Source organism: Bubalus kerabau, chromosome 20 (assembly GCF_029407905.1).
Source record: "Bubalus kerabau isolate K-KA32 ecotype Philippines breed swamp buffalo chromosome 20, PCC_UOA_SB_1v2, whole genome shotgun sequence".
Lineage (NCBI taxonomy): Eukaryota > Metazoa > Chordata > Mammalia > Artiodactyla > Bovidae > Bubalus > Bubalus kerabau.
The window spans coordinates 49,895,867-49,913,614 of record NC_073643.1 but is presented as its reverse complement, the minus strand read 5'-3'; the positions used below and the strand labels follow the sequence as shown (position 1 = coordinate 49,913,614).

The following is a 17,748-nucleotide window of genomic DNA, read 5'->3' as shown; positions in this document are numbered from 1 at the left end:
TAACACTCTGTTTCCAATGCAGGGGGCGTGGGTTTGATCCCTAGTTGGGAATTAAGATCCTATATGCAGCATGGCACATCCAAAAATAAATTTTTTTTTTTAATTGAGTTTCTCAGCCAGCCACATGGCAAAGACTCAACAGGTTTTATATGACTAGTGGCTACCATATTAGAGCAAATGTAGAACATTTCCACTATTTAGTGGAGAAGTGATTCTGCCTATGCGTAAGAGAATTCACCTTTACTGAATGCACGTAGGGCCATTCCAATAATGGATCATGTACTGAGCTACAGGAAAAAACGATTCCAAGAAATAGAGGTTGTGCAGGTCATATTTACTAACACTGCAATGTAGCTGAGGCAAGGAGGAAATTTCTTGGCTTTGGAAATACATGGAAATTAACAGTACTTTTACAAGAGAAAGTCAAAACATAAATTCTTGACTATTTACAAACTAATGTCAAATAAAACATCAAAAGTCTCTCAAATGTGGCCAAAGACATGCTGAAAGGAAAATTTAGTCTTAAAAATGTGTTTTAAAATTAAAGCTGAAAAATGATTAGGCACTCAAGAAAAACACAAAACAACAGAAGCATTAAAACTGACTTAAAAATATATAGAATGGGACTAAAAATGTATGGGGGAATATATATAACTTTACACAAATATGTTAGAAAACTTCAGTAAAACTAAAGTTGACTTCCCAAGAAAGATTACGGATCTCTAAAACATGCAAGAAATGGTAAATAGCTCAGAAAGACCAACAGTTTGCCAAAAATTTGAACCCAGTTGGGCACTGGGATCAGATGGTTTTAGAGTTGTGTTATAACAAACCCTTCAAAATAAAATAAAGAAGCTTCAGAAATTAGGCCATGAACACTGGCCTAGTACCTGGCACATAATAAAAACTAAATACAAGTCTTTTAGGGGACTAGAAAGGGAACATTTTATTATTTTATGTATGTGTGTAATTTTCAAAAAAGGTATAGAGTCCTGCATATACTAATCAAAACTTTTATAAAAGCTACTTGCTAGATAGGCATTATGTGGTATGCAATTATACATTTAAAATAAGGGAAAACAATCAATATCTTGATGTGTAAGAAGACAAATTTCAGGAGACAAATCTGTCCAACATAACTAAAAGGATCTGGACGTTATTACTTAAAAATCGCTGAATTAGAAAAGGTATTAAGGGTTTAACAGAGGTTTCCACTGATAGAAAAATAAATCTTAAAAAAAAAAAAAACCCAGTCTGCAAAAACATATTGATTTACAAGGCCAAAATATCTCCTACTTTCAATTCTTGTATACCTTGAATGAGGTCCATATTAAATGGAAATATAATGTTAAATTATATTAATATGCTAAAAAAGAAATTCAATTGCTAAGGTACTATATATAACTTCATATCTTTAAATGTACTCCCAGAATTATAAAAAAATAATTTATCAACTGCTACTTACAGTTATTAATAGGAAAAAGTAATATCACTGGATATGTCATTTTTTCCCCTATTGCTTTTATCACTATCGTATAATGTAGAACTTCCAATCCAGTATGTTTTGTCTCAGTATTCAAGCTCATAAGTACCTTAAAAAATAGTTCTAGGTATCATGTTGGTTTAAGGCTCAGTAAACAGTAATCAAACAAATGTCTTAAAATAGATTTTTTTTCCCTCATAAAGAGAATAAGATAGCCAAGGTTTGTTTTTTTTTTTCTTTTGTAAGCTTGCTTCAGTATTACTGTTTTGTCCAATTTTTTTCTAGTTAAAAAGCCAACAAGATAAAAGGATGGTGAATGGCCTCCAATCATTGATATAGGTTTGTTTGTATTTGTTTAAGCCAAAAACCTTTGAAAATAGTTTTATTCTGGCAGCATATTAGATAAATTCTCAAAATTTCACATTTTCTTCAAAAAATTTTAACTGGCGAGCTTTCACACTGTAAGTCACGTACTTTTCACCCATGTGCTCCTGCAAATGTACCTATTTGGGAAACATTAAAAAAAAAAAAAATCAGTATATAGTAGAAATTAAACAACATAATCCAGTGCACCAAAGGGGGGAAAAAAAAATCACACAAAAAAAACTTAAGATATTTAGAGACAAATGAAAATGAGAAAATAAAAAAAAATAAAAAAAAAAAAAAGAAAATGAGAAAATACCAAAACTTATGCGATGCACCAAAAGCAATGCTGAGGAAATAATTTATAGCTATAAATGCTTATGTTAAAAAAGAAAAAGATTTCATGTCAATGACCTAACTTTATAAGCTAAATTAGTAGAAAAAGAACAAATTAAACCTAAAAGTAGCCAAAGGAAGGAAATAATAAAGATTAGAGCTGAGAAGAATATAACAGAGAACAGAAAATTAGAGAAAAATCAATAAAACGAAAAGTTGGTTGTCAGAAGATGAACAAAATTGACAAACCTTTAGCTATACTAAGGAAAAAAAAAGACTCAAATTACTAAAATCTGAAATGGATTTGGGACATTACCACCACTCTAATGAAAAGAAATGAAAAGGATTCTAAGGGAATACCATGAACAACTGTACACCAACAAGTTGCATAATCTAGACAAAAAAGACAAATTTCAAGAAACATAAAACCTATCAAAACTGAATTACTAAGAAATAGAAAATCTGAATATACCATAACTAGCAAGGAAACTGAATTAGCGATCTAAATCTGCTAACAAGGAAAGGTGCTGGAACTTTGCTGCTGAATTCTGCCAAACATGTGGCCAGGAACCGTTTTCAGTCCTTCTCAAATTCTTCCAAGAGTTAAGGAGGAGGGAGCACTTCCTGGCTCATTCATGAGGCCAGCATTGCCCTGGTGCTAGGGACAGACAGGGCGACTATAGGAAAAGAAAAATATAAACATATCCCTTATGACCATTGATGCAAAAATCTTCAACAAAATACTAGATGATTAAGATGTTCATGAGGGATACTGGTTTTATGTTTCTTTCATGTTCGTGTCCTTGTTGGGTTTTGACATCACAGTTCTAGTTTTTTGGAGAAATGGAAAATGTCACTTCTTTTTCTGTTTTCTAAAGAATTTGTGTAGGATTTGTGTTATTTCTTCCTTAGATGATTGGAAGAATTCACCAGCAAAGCCATCTGGGCCTGAAGTTTTCTTTATAGGCAAGTTTTACTTTTTCTAGATGCTACATTTAGGCTTTGTATCAAGGCTTAAATTCATAGACACAGATGTTAGAATGGTGGCTCCCAGGAGCTGGTAGGGAAAATGGGGAGTTTTTGCTTAATTGGTACAGAGTTTCAGTTTTTAAAAATGAAAGTAGTTCTAGAAATGGATGGGTAATGTTTGCACAATTATGTAAAACATACTTAAGGCCACTGAGTTCAGTTCAGTTGCTCAGTCGTGTCTGACTCTTTGTGACCCCATGGACTGCAGCATTGAACCAAATACTTAAAAATGGTTAAAATGATAAATTTGAAGTTACGTGCATTGTACTATGATTAAAAAACCAGCATGTGTATAATGCACTGTTGAACCTATAGAGAAATGTAACATATTTATGGAAATTAAACAACAGACTTCTAAACAACCAACTTTATAGAAATAAAAAAGATTAAAAAGGATTTCTATTAATAATTGCCAATTATGAATAACTTTGCTTTTGAACTGTGGTGTTGGAAAAGACTCTTGAGAGTCCCTTGGACTGCAAGGAGATCCAACCAGTCCATTCTAAAGGAGATCAGTCCTGGGTGTTCTTTGGAAGGACTGATGCTAAAGCTGAAACTCCAATACTTTGGCCACCTCATGCAAAGAGTTGACTCATTGGAAAAGACTCATGCTGGGAGGAATTGGGGGCAGGAGGAGAAGGGGAAGACAGAGGATGAGATGGCTGGATGCCATCACTGACTTGATGGATATGAGTTTGAGTGAACTCCGGGAGTTGGTGATGGACTGAGAGGCCTGGTGTGCTGCGATTCATGGGGTCGCAAAGAGTCGGACATGACTGAGCGACTGAACTGATGGATAACTTAGATGAAATGGACAAATTCCTAGAAAGACACAGATTTTAGAAACAGAAGAACAATCTGAATATAGTAAGGCACTGAATTCACTAACAAAAAACTACTCACAAAGAAAAGCCCAAGGACTTCCCTGGTGGTCCAGTAGTTAAGACTCCATCCACAATGCCAATGCAGGGTGTGAGGGTTCAATCCCTGGTTGGGGAACTAAGATCCCACATGCCATGCAAGATGGCCAAAAGATATATATACACACACATGTGTGTGTGTGTATATATATATATATATAGATGTATATATGTGTGTGTATATATATACATACATACACACACACACACATATGTGACTAAACACTAAACACGTATGTGTTTAGTCACTCAGTTGTGTCAGACTCTTTACGAACCCATAGATTGTAGCCCACCAGGCTCCTCTCGGAATTCTCCTTCATGGGAATTCTCCAGGCAAGAATACTAGAGTGGGTTGCCGTGCCCTCCTCCAGGGGATCTTCCCAACCCAGGGATCAAACCCAGGTTTCCCGCATTGCAGGCAGATTCTTTACTATCTGAGCCACCGGGGAAGCCCATATATATATTCATATATATAAGAAAAGCCCAGGCCCAGATCCCAGATACTTTCATTGGTGAATTCTATCGCAAACATTTCCAAAAGAATTAACACCAGTTCTTTACTAATTCTTCCCCCAAAAGATGAGGGAACACACCCCAACTCATTCTGAGGCGAGTACTGCCCTGATAACAAAACCAATAAAAAATATCACGAGGAAAGAAAACTGAAGATCAATATCATGTGAACACCAACACAAAAATGCTCAACAAAATACTAGAAACATGACTCTAGCACCATCTAAGAAGCAGTATAGACCATGACCAAGTGGGATTTATCTCAGGAATATAAGGATGGTTTAACATCCAAAAACAAATTAATGTAACACCACATAAAAAACAAAAAAACACAAACATGATCACCTAAATACAAAGCATTTGACAAACCTAACACCTTTTCATGATAAAAACACTCAGCAAACCAGAAATAGACAGGACCTTCACCCCAAAAATATAAAATAAATAAAATACCATAAGAGAATAAAACAAAATAAAATTAAAATTAAATCCTTAAAAAAGGGGGGGGGACCTTCTTCAACCTGAAAAAGAATATCTAAAAACTGATAGTTAACATCATAATTAATAAAGACTGCTGCATCTAAGATCAGAAACAAGATAAGGATGTTTACTCTCACCACTTCTATTTAACATTGTACTGGAGGTTCTAGCCAGGGCAATCTGATTCAGCAATTTCCACTCCTAGGGAGATACCCAAGAAAAACGAAAATGTATGTCCACGAAAAAACTTGTACACAAATGTTCATAACATTATTCACAATAGCCAATAAGTGGAAACAATCTAACTGTCCGTCGCCTGGTGAACAGAAAAACAAACGTGGCACAGCCACGTTCGGCCATATAAAAGAAGGAGTTTTCCGTGTGCTACAACATGGGTGAATCTTGAAAACATATGCTAAATGAAAGAAATCAAGCACAAAAGACCACATAGCTTTTTACAATTCTACTCAAATGAAATGTCCAGAATAGGCAAACCTACAGAGAGAGAAATATGAGTGGTTGTTTAGAGGTGAAGGGCCTAGAGGACAATGGGGAATGACTACCAGTGGGTACAGGGGCTCTTCCGGGAGTAATTAAATGTTCTAACATTGACTGCAGTGGTAAATGGGAAAAATGTATGGTATGTTAATTATAATCCAAAAGGCCAGTAGAAAAATCCCATAGCATAAGCAGCTGACACAGCTACAGTTTGGGTACTCACCTCTCTTTCCAATTCATCCTCCTCTTCCAAAATATCATACACCCGCTCTAAAAGCTGAATCCCCAGGCCCCGAATTACATCAGTTCTTAAGACTTCAATTATTCTTCTGATTTTTTCAGAACCTGGCATGATAGCTAAAAAGCAACAACAACAACAGGGAAAAATGAACTTTCACCACTTCAGCAAGAACACAATGATTTTTTTAAAAAATCTTGTCATGTTAAGATTCTTTTCACTTTGACAAGAGTTTGGTTTAATGACTTCATGTATTTTTAATGACTGAACTTATGCTTCATATCTCATTACCATCTCCTAAAACTAAAAACTGCAACTGTCTAATTTGAAGAAAATGAAAAATTCCAAATGTGTATTTATTTACATTTATTGTTAAAAATAAAATTTCATGCAACTTTTCAGGAACACAACTATTACATAAAATAAGATATATTTTAATGGAAATATCCAAAGGAAATAATTAAAAAAAACAAAAAATTTGCAAACATTAGATCCTTAGTTTGATACATTTCTCCAGTAAACATACGCTCTCCAGTTTGGTATAAAACAATAAACTGACCACCTGAAGGTAGCTCTTTAAAATGGAGTTCCTCTGCCTCTTCTGCAACTTTCCCATGAAGTATTAGCGTGTCCCGATACTTCCAATGAAGTTTAAATTCTGACACTGGATCTGGTACTGGGAGATCTTCATAGCTCTCTTTAGAGTCCAACTTCAGAGTCTGAGTCATCAATTGTACCAAGTCAGTCATTTCATTTGTATGACCTTTGCTGGGAATAAAAGAAAAAAAAAAAAAAAAAAACTGCTTCATGACAATTTTTCACTGGAAATTAAGAAGTTCGGCTTCCCAGTGAACAAGTAAGTTCTTACAGACAGACCCCTCCACAAATAAGTATAAACTCTGAACAAAATACAAAAGTTAACTATGAGGGCAATGGAGAATGTATAAAATTTACAAACAGATTCTGGAGGGGAGTTAATACTTCTAGCCTAAGGACAGGCCATAGGGAGCTCAAGTACCAAAAAAACCCCACAGTCTTTCTTACCTGCAGAACCATGTACCAGAGTTCAAGACCACCACTGCCCCTAGAAAGTAAGTAAGGAGTCTTGGAAAGGAGAGAGCCAGAAAGAGAAGGCCCCTGTTTCTGTGTATAAATTCTGCCCAACTATTTCTAAGTAATTTAACTATATACAAGCACAAAGTTCAAGAATATTTAAAGGAAGATAAAAATATCAGCACCTAATGGGATAAAATTAACAATGTCTGGAACCGAGTCAAAAATACCAGATATACAAAGCAGGAAAACAGCACACAATTGTGGAGAAAACAAAATTAATAGAAACAGATCCAAAAGTGACACAAGTGACAATTAGTAAACAAAGGACATTAAAGAGGTTATTAAAAATTTATTCCATATGACCAACAGAGAGGAAGCATTAGCATGTTAAGGAAAGGCAATGAAGATATAAATAAGACCCAAACTGAACTACAAATGATAAGTACAATGTGTTCAATACATCGGATGGGATTAACAAATTAGATACCGCAGAAGAAAAGATTAGTAAACTTAGAGAGCAATAGAATCTATAAAAAATGGAACAGATGGGAATCCCTGGCAGTCCGGTGGTTAGGACACTGTGCTTTCACTGCCAAGGGTGCAGGTTCAATCCCTGGTCAGGGAACTTAGATCCCACAAGCCAAGCGGCATGACCGGAAAAAAAAAAAAAAGAGGTGGGGGGTGCGGGGGATAGAGGAAAAAAAAGTCTAAAAAAAAATGAGCATCATCAGTGAGCCGTGGGATAACTTTCAGTTCAGTTCAGTTCAGTCACTCAGTCGTGTCTGCCTCTTTGCGACCCCATGGACTGCAGCACGCCAGGCCTCCCAGTCCATCACCCACTCTAATATACATGTAGGATCCTCAGGAGGGCAAGAGGGGGTCCAAAAAAATATTTGAAGAAATAATGGCCAAACCGATGAAAATAATGGCCAAATTGATAAAAACTAAACCCACAGATCTAAAAAGACATAAGAATTCTGAATGAAAATCAGATGTGTTCACTGAAAGAGAATTTTAGTCCTAGCATATACCAAAACCATTTACAACATTATCAATGATAGTACTATAGGTCTGAATGCTGTTATAAAGGTACATTTAAAATGAATTCACAAACAAATGGGATTTGAGCAAACTTATAAGCTTTTGCACAGCAAAGGAAACCATAAAAAAAGAACAGATAACCTACAGATTAGGGGGAATATTTGCAAACAATGTGACCAACAAGGGATTAATTTCCAAAATACATAAATGGCTCATACAATTAAATAACAACAACAACAACAACAAAACCCAATAGAAAAATGGGTAGAAGACTGAAATAGACATTTCTTGAAAGAAGGGATACAGATGGTCAACAGGCATATGAAAAGATGTTCATCATCGCCAATTATTACAGAAATGAAAACAAAACTATGATACTACCTAACACCAGTCAGAATGGCCATCATTAAAAAGTCTACATATAATAAATGTTGGAAAGGGTGTAGAGAAAAGGGAACTCTCTTACACTGTTGGTAAGAAGGTAAACTGGTGCACCCACTGTGGAAAACAGTATGGAGGTTCCTCAAAAAATTAAAAATAGAGTTGCCATATGATCCAACAATCCCATTCCTAGGCATATACCTAGAGAAAACTATAATTCAAAAAGATACATGTACCCTTATGTTCAAAGCAGCACTGTTTACAATAGCCAATGCATGGAGACAATCTAGAAGTCCACTGAGAGATGAACAGACAAAGAAGATGCGAGATAGTTACTGAGCCATTAAAAAGAATGAAATAATGCCATTTGAAGCAATATAAATGGCTTATCATACTAAGTGAAGTAAGTCAAAAGAGAAAGACAAATACCATATGACATCACTTACTTGTGAAACCTAAAATAGGACACAAATGAACATACCTGTGAAACGGAAACAGACTCCAAGACAGAGAGAACAGACCTGTGGTTGCCACAGGGGCAGGGGGTGTGGGAGGGAAGGACTAGGAATTTGAGCTTAGCAGATGTAAACTATTACATATAGGATGGATAAACAAGCATGGACATATAGGATGGATTACTACTGTGTAGCACAGGAACTATAGTCTATTCCTGTGGTGAACCACAGTGGAAAAGAATGTGAACAAGAATATACATACGTATCACTGAGTGACTTTGCTGTACATCAGAAATTAACACAATATTGTAAATTAACTATACATCAATAAAAAATTTTTAAGTTAAAAATAAAATGAATTCAAATAGAACCAATTTATGAAGGGAGACAAACTGATAAGAACTTACCCTTCCCTGGAATCCCCATCTGATTTATCAGTTGAACTTGTAGAGGAACTTAACTCATCCTCTGAGAGACAATGGGTGAGCTTCCTTTCCTATTAATTTTGTTTGGAAAAACAAAATTTCACATGACAACACAACCAGAATGTAATACATGAAACAGTCTTAGGCGCAACGTCTAACCACAAAGCGCACCTAGGTTCAGTAACAGTAGAACTACTGGACGGAAGACTCGGAGTGACTTCACCAAATCATGTCCTAGTTCACCCATGACGCTCAGAAGCGAGCCCTAAAGAACACCAAGGTGAAGTTTTGTAAGTTCCTGGAAACTCTCAGCTATGAAGACGAGAGGGGACAAACAATTCTGGTGTTTCAACTTCTAAGCAGAGGGCTGGTACCATAAGGAACGTTAGTAATCTAAACAAGACAGAATGCCACTTAAATTAAAAGTAACCTCAGTTTGCTCACATATGAGACTCTTTGTTAAATGCTTAAAAGGATTACCAGATATGCTATGCTAAGTCACTTCAGTTCGTGTCCGACTCTGTGTGACCCCAGAGACAGCAGCCCACCAGGCTCCCCCGTCCCTGAGATTCTCCAGGCAAGAACACTGGAGTGGGTTGCCATTTCCTTCTCCAATGCATGAAAGTGAAAAGTGAAAGTGAAGTCGCTCAGTCATGTCCAACTCTTCGCGACCCCATGGACTGCAGCCTACCAGATATAATTATACACAAATGTTTACAACTTTGGAAAACAGAGAGGACTACCTTAATTAATGAAACAACAAAATCATAGACTATCGTTAAAGGGAAAAAAATCATTAAAGGACAGGAAGTTTCCTTTTTAAAAAAAATAATTATATGCTCCTAGAAATAATGTCAAAAACTGGAATACAGAAAATTGAATAATTATTCTCAGGGTATGAATTATCACACAGAAAAGTGAATGTGGGTTGAACACCTTGCAATTACACATTCTGCCACCAGATGGTGCTCCTATATCATCCCTGGGCCAAAAACTAAGGTACTTCAACACAAACGGGAAACAAAGGAAGAATCAGCTTGCAAGACTAAAACCTGGCCATGTCGTTTGGTATATTAACAGAGCAGTATAAGCAAAGCGTTGCCAAGTGGAAGCCATTTGGAAGTATTATTTAAAAGACTACCTAAGAAAGATATTAACTAGGCTGCCAGGTGTTTACAAGAGTGCCTGAAAAATTCAAACCCTTAATGAAGCAAAATAAATTATTTTAATTATTCTTGATCGGTTCTTTTCCTTATTAGAGGAAGTGTGAAAGATGTAACTTAAGTAGCACTGTTCCAGAAACAGAGCTGGCACATATGAGGTTTACCACATTAGGCTTGCCAGACGTGGCCATGTCCACCTTTTCCCTTGGGGCTATGTAATGTACCTGAGCAACACTGCAGTCGGAAGATGACCTTCGAGCAGGGCTGAGGTGGTCTTCCTGTGGTTTCGCTGGTCCGGCTGGACCCAGAGAAGCTCTCCTCACTGCAGGGCCTGAAAAAGTGACCACCCCCAGCAGTTCTTTGTGGTGGACTGGCCTCAACAGAAGGGTGCTTTGTACTGGGGTACAGAAGATACCCCAGCAAGGGCCAGCCTAAAGGAACTCAGACAGCATGTTCATCATCATTCTGGTGCTGGGGACACCTCAGCTCAAATCTCAGCTCCAGGTCTGTAAGTGTCATGACCTTGGACAAGTTACTTAACCCCTCTGACCCTCAGTCTCCTCAGCTGAAAAATATGAAATGAGATAATGCCCTCAAAATGCTTACCATAATGTTTGAGCCACTGTCAGCATTCAATAAATGGAAACTGCTAGAATATGTTGTCTTTAGATAACAGCAATAGGAATGATCACAGCCCTCAGCCCAGGGCAGCACCATTCTCCTGGCTTCCTCTGTCTGTTTCTGAGAAGAGAGCACTTCCTTGACCAACAGACTCTAAACATGGAAACAAATTAAACTCTCACTTGATTGCTTTCCTGTCTGAAATTTCCCAGGCGTTACTGCCATTCAAAGCTTTCTTGCTCTTTTTAGTATCCTTCTTCCTTTTAATAACACAAGTTCCAGATCCAATACTATGCTCATTTTTTAAAAGGCTTGACTAGGAAATTTCAAAAATTCTTCTGAATTGGTTTCCCAAATGGATCACTGATACTGGAAATGCCTAACACCTCACCATCAGTCCAGTGCTGTGTCTGTGAGCCACACCAATAGCCTCCATTAGATGAAGGAAACAGAATAACCTTACCTGAGGGGAAGATCTCTTCCTGTGACTGCTTCAGTCGCCTCCTCTCTCTTGCTGATAATGGTCGGTCCTTTTAAAGAAAGTTAGAGTTACTTCCATTCCTACTCACTACTCTTTTTTCTTTTTGGGGGCCACGCCACACAGCATGCAGGATCTAAGTTCCCTGAACAGGAATCAAACCTGCACGCCCTGCATTGGACCTAGTCTTAACCACTGGACCACCAGGGAAGTCTTCCCTATTCACTCTTCTTATAACACCTACAGTATATGACACATCATCCAGCACTACAGGAACGAGCACAGCACAAACCTTTAAGGAGTGTCCCTTTTTTTCATTTTTAAAAATTCATTCATATATGTATGTATCTTTGGCTGTGATGGGCCTTCATTGCTGTGCGGGCTTTCCTCCGGCTGCAGAGAGCGGGGGCTACTCTCTACTTGTGTTACGCGGGCTTCTCACTGTGGTGGCTTCTCTTGTTGCAGAGCACAGGTTCTAGGGCCCACAGGCTTCAGCTGTTGTGGCACAGAGGCGCACGGGCTTCAGTAGTTGCGGCACACAGGCTTAGCTGCCCTGTGGCATGTGGAATCTTCCCAGACCAGGGATCGAATCCATGTCCCCCACATTGGCAGGCTAATTCTTAACCACTGGACTACTTCCGTGAAGGGAGGTCTGGACTGTCCATTTGAAGCTAGTTCACATCAGGGTTACAACTACTTGCTAGGATGATCAGAGCCCTCATTTCTAGGCAAAACTCATTTGTCTAAGGGGAAATGGGAATTCTCCTTTCCTACACTCAGAATCCACTTGGTCTCCTTAATTAACTAGACGTGACCAGATTTGGAATGGTAGAATCTGTCCAGTTCAATCAAAGTTTCTGTTGAGAATCACAAATTTGCACTTTCCAGTGTTTGGCAAAAGGCAGACCTAAGATGTTTTCATATAAAATCTCACAATATAAGCAGGGTTTATTTTACCAGAAAGCTTTATAATAAGGTTTTTTAAAAAAATCCAACATATACTCTCACAAACCTTTGATGATGCTGTCTCACTGCCCCTCGAACTGTTCACAGATCCAGTGACCACTCTACTTTGGTTTTCAGCATCTTTTTGTGTTGATGTACATTCCATTTTTCCAACAGTGGGAAGAGAAGGCAAAAGGCAAGGCGGAGTCTCTTGGAACTTAAATAATTAACAAAGAGGGGGAGATTATAAATTTCATATACTATCCACCTGCAAAGGTCGCCCATGGGTACATTTATGTATTTGTCAGTGATTCCCTCTCAGAACTTTAAAACATTGAATTTTGGCGGGAAAGAAACTCAGCCAAAAGTGAATGACCACTTAAGAAACCATACAGAGAGGGTACCTGTGAAAGTTACTTCCAGAAATGAGAGGGTGACACGATCTCATGCAGAAGTTAAGGGAGAAACTATTCATTAACATGACATATGAGGAATCAGAGATTCATCTTTGTCGGCCTGTTCCTTTAACTCTCAAAATGAACAGTCCATCCTTGTTGGAGAAGGTAAAATTCTTACTTTGCTTCCAACTCACTGACATTTAATAATTAATACTTAGCATTTCTACCTTTCTCCGTATGTTCCTCAGATTTTGTTATGTACCTTTTTGGCACATCATTCTAAATAGAAATGGAGCTTCCTAAAATCTGTTTCACAAGCAGCAGCACAGTGACTTATTCCAATGAGGTCTCTGCTGACCTGTCTCTTTTCCCCACTGTGCTCAGCGTGTTCTCTTTTCTTCTGCCGCCGCTGTCGAGACTGGGAAGGTTCAGACCCAGAGCTGTGTGGCTGTAAAGCTGGGTGGATTCTGTCCTGTTTTCCTGTAACACATTCACCACCAACTTGATCCTTAAAAACAGAAAAATGAAATAAACAAACAAACAAAAAACCAAAGTAGAATAGTAAAACAGTCTTTTGAACTCCTAACTGGCCAAACCCTCCATATCTATTTTTAAAATTAAAAATGAAAGCAGGAACTGTCTTTCTCAAAATGAATGCTTATTTTCAGTGTTGACAGGCAAAGACAAAATGTTGGCATCAGTTATCTATGTATTATGGGTTTTCTTCTCTTTTCCCAAATAAAAATAATTTTTTCAGTTACTCTGTTATAACCTGAAACTTCCGACGTTCAATAAAAAATCTTTTTAAAACTTTTAATAGGTTTTCTATTCAGAAAACTAACAAATGTTTGTTTGTTTGTTTTTCCCCAAATGTTTTTAATATACACATACTTCCCAAGTAAACATTAGTTCTGTGGATGTCCTCTGTAAACACCATGAAAACACCACAAGTTTGGATTTAGATGGAGTCACATCTCCCTGAACCTTTGTTTCCTTATGGGTACAATGGGTACAAATGGGTACAATGCTTCACACTGATCATGTGAATAATGGAGGATTAGAGAAGACTGGGCACGATAATACTTAAGACCATATCTAGCACATATTAGATGCTCATGAATCAGGAGCAACTTCTAGCAGTACTAAAGATAAAATAAATTAACTTTTAACTTAAAAAGATCACCAAGGACTTGGTATTTTATTTGGATAGCTGGTTTGAGAAACCAAACATTAAAACAAAATAGCTTCTTAATTTTTAATTTTTAACTATCAGAATATCTAAGTTTTCAAGAAGATGGACACTGGTAATCAAATGTCATTTAATCAACACATTTTTATCAAAAAGCCCACTATGTGGTACATTTTAGAAAGAAAAAGGAAAAATGTGATATGCTAGCTAAACAAGGATGTTACGTGTTAGTCGCTCAGTTGGGTCTGACTCTTAGTGACCCTATGGACTATGGACCACCAGGCTCCTCTGTCCATGGAATTCTGTAGGCAAGAATACTAGAATGGGTAGTCATTCACTTCTCCAGGTGATCTTCCCAACCTAGAGATCGAATCACGGTCTCCGGCATTGCAGGCAGATTCTTTACTGTCTGAGCCAACAGGGCCCAGATAATAAAAATGAGTGATTTAATTCTTAAAAGTGAAATAAATGTTTCTCTGGTGGTATTAAGTATAGAATATTTAAAGCTTACACATACAAGAGTAACTGTTCAAATGAATTAAGGAGTTTTTCCATGAAATCCAATTGGTCTTGAAAAAAAAGTCTTCCATTGTTATCAACAACAATACAATAATAACAACAACAAAGAAATGCCAGACATGAAATTCTATCAAACAAAACAAAAAACCTTGCCCTCTAAAGCCTGATGTAAGAAACACATTTATCAGGAACAAAACAAGAATATCAATTCTTATCACTTCTATTCAACAATGTACTAGAGGTTCTAGCCAGGGCAATTAGACAAGAAAAAACAAAGTAAGAAATACAGATTAAAAAGAAAAAAGGATCTCAATTTGTAGATGATGTGATATTGTATTCAGAAAATTCTAAGAAATACATTATTAAAAGGTTATTAAACCAATAAATGAGTTAAGCTAGGCTATAGGATAAAAATTTAATATACAAAAATTAATAATATTTCTATACCAAGCAATATACACTATGAAAATGAAATTATGAAAACAATTCCATTTACAATAGAATCAGAATTTAACAAAAAATAGTACAAGACTGGGACTTTCCTGGTGGCCCAATGGTTGAGAGCCTGCCTTCCAGTTCAGGGGACACAAATTCAATCGCTAATTGGGGAACTAAGATCCCACATTCTGGCTTTCTCTCTACCCAGTTACCCATTCATTTGGGAGACTAAAGACGAATGATGTAGAAATAGGAACAAAACACACTAATGGAGAATTCCAAGTACCCTATAACAGGGCAAAGAAGGGATCTAAGAATTCCTCAGGTCCTATCCTTTGGTTCTGTTACATTTAAACTCTTACGTGGAAATAACAGCTTTTCCTAAAAGCACAAGAACACAACCCACATCTTTGTAACTGCACTGTTCAATCCTCTCTCTGAAACCAACACCTTGTGCATGTCACTCACCTGGTCTTTTGGTAAATTTTGGTCTTTGTTTAGGGGCTGCAGAGGCTTCACTGGGTCATTCCTTTCTCCAGTGACCCAGTGAGAGGACGATGTGGGAATTCGGTTTCCAGGTAGAGCACTGGATTTACTGTTCTCCTGCAACGTCTCCTTCACTTGAGAAATATTACATTTACCTTCCAGTTCATCAGAGGCATCTAGGTGCCTTGGTGGGTTCTCTTGAACTAAGCCGTCATTCATTGAGTTCCTCCTCTCTGTAGGTAAGATGTCAATATTCACCCTACTGATTGTGGCTAGTGAGTCCACAGTATTGCTTATGTCTGGTTTGTAGGTGTGGTCTTTCAGACTTGTGGGTATCTTCAAGGGGCCAATGACTACAGGTTTCTCCTGGAACAAACATTTGTCTTCACCCTGAGTGAAAACATGCTTCTAAGTTATTATATATAGCATATAAAAAATTTAACTCAAAATGGTGCTGCAAGTTCCTCAGGAAGTTAAACATGGAATAATCGTAAGGCCCAACAATCCCACTCCAAGGTATATGCCCCAAGAACTAAAAGTACAGACTCAAACAGGTATTTCTACACCAATGTTTATAGCAGCAGTATTCCCAATGGCAAAAGATGAAACAATCCAAATGGCCATTAGCAGGTGAATGATTAAATAAATATGGTGTATACATATAACGGACTATTATAAAGCCATAGAAAGGAATGAAGTTCTGATAACATGCTACAATATGAATAATCTTTGAAAACTTGCTAAGTGGAATAAACTAGGAGCTAGACATAGAGGAAAAAATGTGTATGATTCCATTTATATGAGGCACCTAAAATAGGCAAATTCAGAGACAGAAAGTAGGTTTCTGTCTGCCAGGGTTACCGGAGTTTGGGAGTAGGAGCTACAGGGAGCAACATTTCTGTTTGGAATGATGAAAGGTTTCGGAAGATATGGTGAACGGCAGCACAACATTGTGAATGTAATTAAGACTACTGAGTTGTATGCTTTAAAATGGTACAAAATGAAATTAATTGGTTAAAAATGGTATAAATGCCAACTTTTACATTACATATGCAGAAGACGTGGGTTCGATCCCTGGGTTAGGAAAATCCCCTGGAGAAGGAAATAGCAACCCACTTGAGTATTCTTGCCTGGGAAATCCCATGGACAGAGGAGCCTGGTGGGCTACAATCCATGGGGTCACAAAGAGTTGGATACAACTTAGCAATTAAAAAAATATTTTATGATAATACAAAATTATGAATGGATCAATATGTAAATATATGAGCTAAAACTATAAAAATCCTATAAGAAAATACAGGCATATATCTTCATGACCTTGGATTTGGCAAGGGATTCTTAGATATGAGTATAGGCAACAAAAGAAAAAAATATATATTAGACTTCATCAAAATTGAAAATTATGCATAAGAGGATATTATCTATCAAGATATTGAAAGGACAACCTACAGAACAGAAGGAGATATTTCTAAATCATATATCTACTGAGGGTCTAGTATCCATACTATAGAAAGAACTCCTAGGACTCAACCATTAAAAAAAAAAAATCCAATTAAAAAATGGGCAAAGGACTTAATAGATATTTCTCCAAAGAAGGCTTTCAAATGGCCAAAAAGTTCTATATCATTAGTCAAGGGCAAATCAAAATTACAATAACATACCACTTCACATCCACTAGGATGGCTAGAATTGGAAAAATAGAAAATAACAAGAGTTGGTGAAGTTGAAGAGAAATTGGATTTCTCAGGAATTGCTGGTAAAAATGTGAAATGAAACACTAATGAAAAACAGTATGGTCAGCCCTCAAAAAGTTAAACATCGGATTACTGTATGACCCAGCAATTCCCTTCCTAGATATTATACCCAAAAGAATTAAAAAGAGATACTCAAACAAATATTGTACACAAATGTTCCCAGCAATAGCCAAAAGATGAAAACAACCCAATATCTACCAGTGAATGAATGGATAAACAAACTGTGGTATACAAATACAATGGAGTATTACTCAGACATAAAAATAAATGAAGTATTGATACATGCTACCTGGATGAACCTCAAAAACATGTTAAGTGAAAGAAGTCAGACACAAAAGTTTACATATTGTATGATTCCATTTATATCAAATATTCAGAACAGGCAAACCCGTACAAACAGAAAACACACAGGTGTTTTATAGGGACTGGACGGAGGAGGGAATGAGCAGTGACAACTTAATGAGTATGGGGTTTCCTTCTGGGGTGGAGAAACTGTTTTGGAACGATGTGACAGAGGTTATGGCTACACAGTACTGTGA

General features: G+C 37.0%; 1 protein-coding gene across 3 annotated transcripts in view; it reads right to left on the bottom strand.

Annotated features, from left to right (window-relative positions):
* Positions 1-313: 313 nt before the first annotated feature.
* The window catches only part of NEK4 (NIMA related kinase 4), a 28,806-nt gene continuing 11,371 nt past the window's right edge, over positions 314-17,748 (bottom strand). For 2 of the 3 annotated variants that reach the window (XM_055558810.1, XM_055558808.1), the window contains exons 7-15: positions 15,438-15,845; positions 13,182-13,331; positions 12,493-12,642; positions 11,466-11,532; positions 10,606-10,712; positions 9,201-9,289; positions 6,420-6,628; positions 5,846-5,979; positions 314-1,986 (exon numbers count right to left, since the gene is read on the bottom strand). In XM_055558810.1, the coding sequence (XP_055414785.1) occupies positions 1,894-1,986; positions 5,846-5,979; positions 6,420-6,628; positions 9,201-9,289; positions 10,606-10,712; positions 11,466-11,532; positions 12,493-12,642; positions 13,182-13,331; positions 15,438-15,845 (1,407 nt within the window). In that variant the 3' untranslated portion in view covers positions 314-1,893. The remainder of the gene's footprint in view (positions 1,987-5,845; positions 5,980-6,419; positions 6,629-9,200; positions 9,290-10,605; positions 10,713-11,465; positions 11,533-12,492; positions 12,643-13,181; positions 13,332-15,437; positions 15,846-17,748) is intronic. The other variant, XM_055558809.1, reaches the window with a different exon arrangement.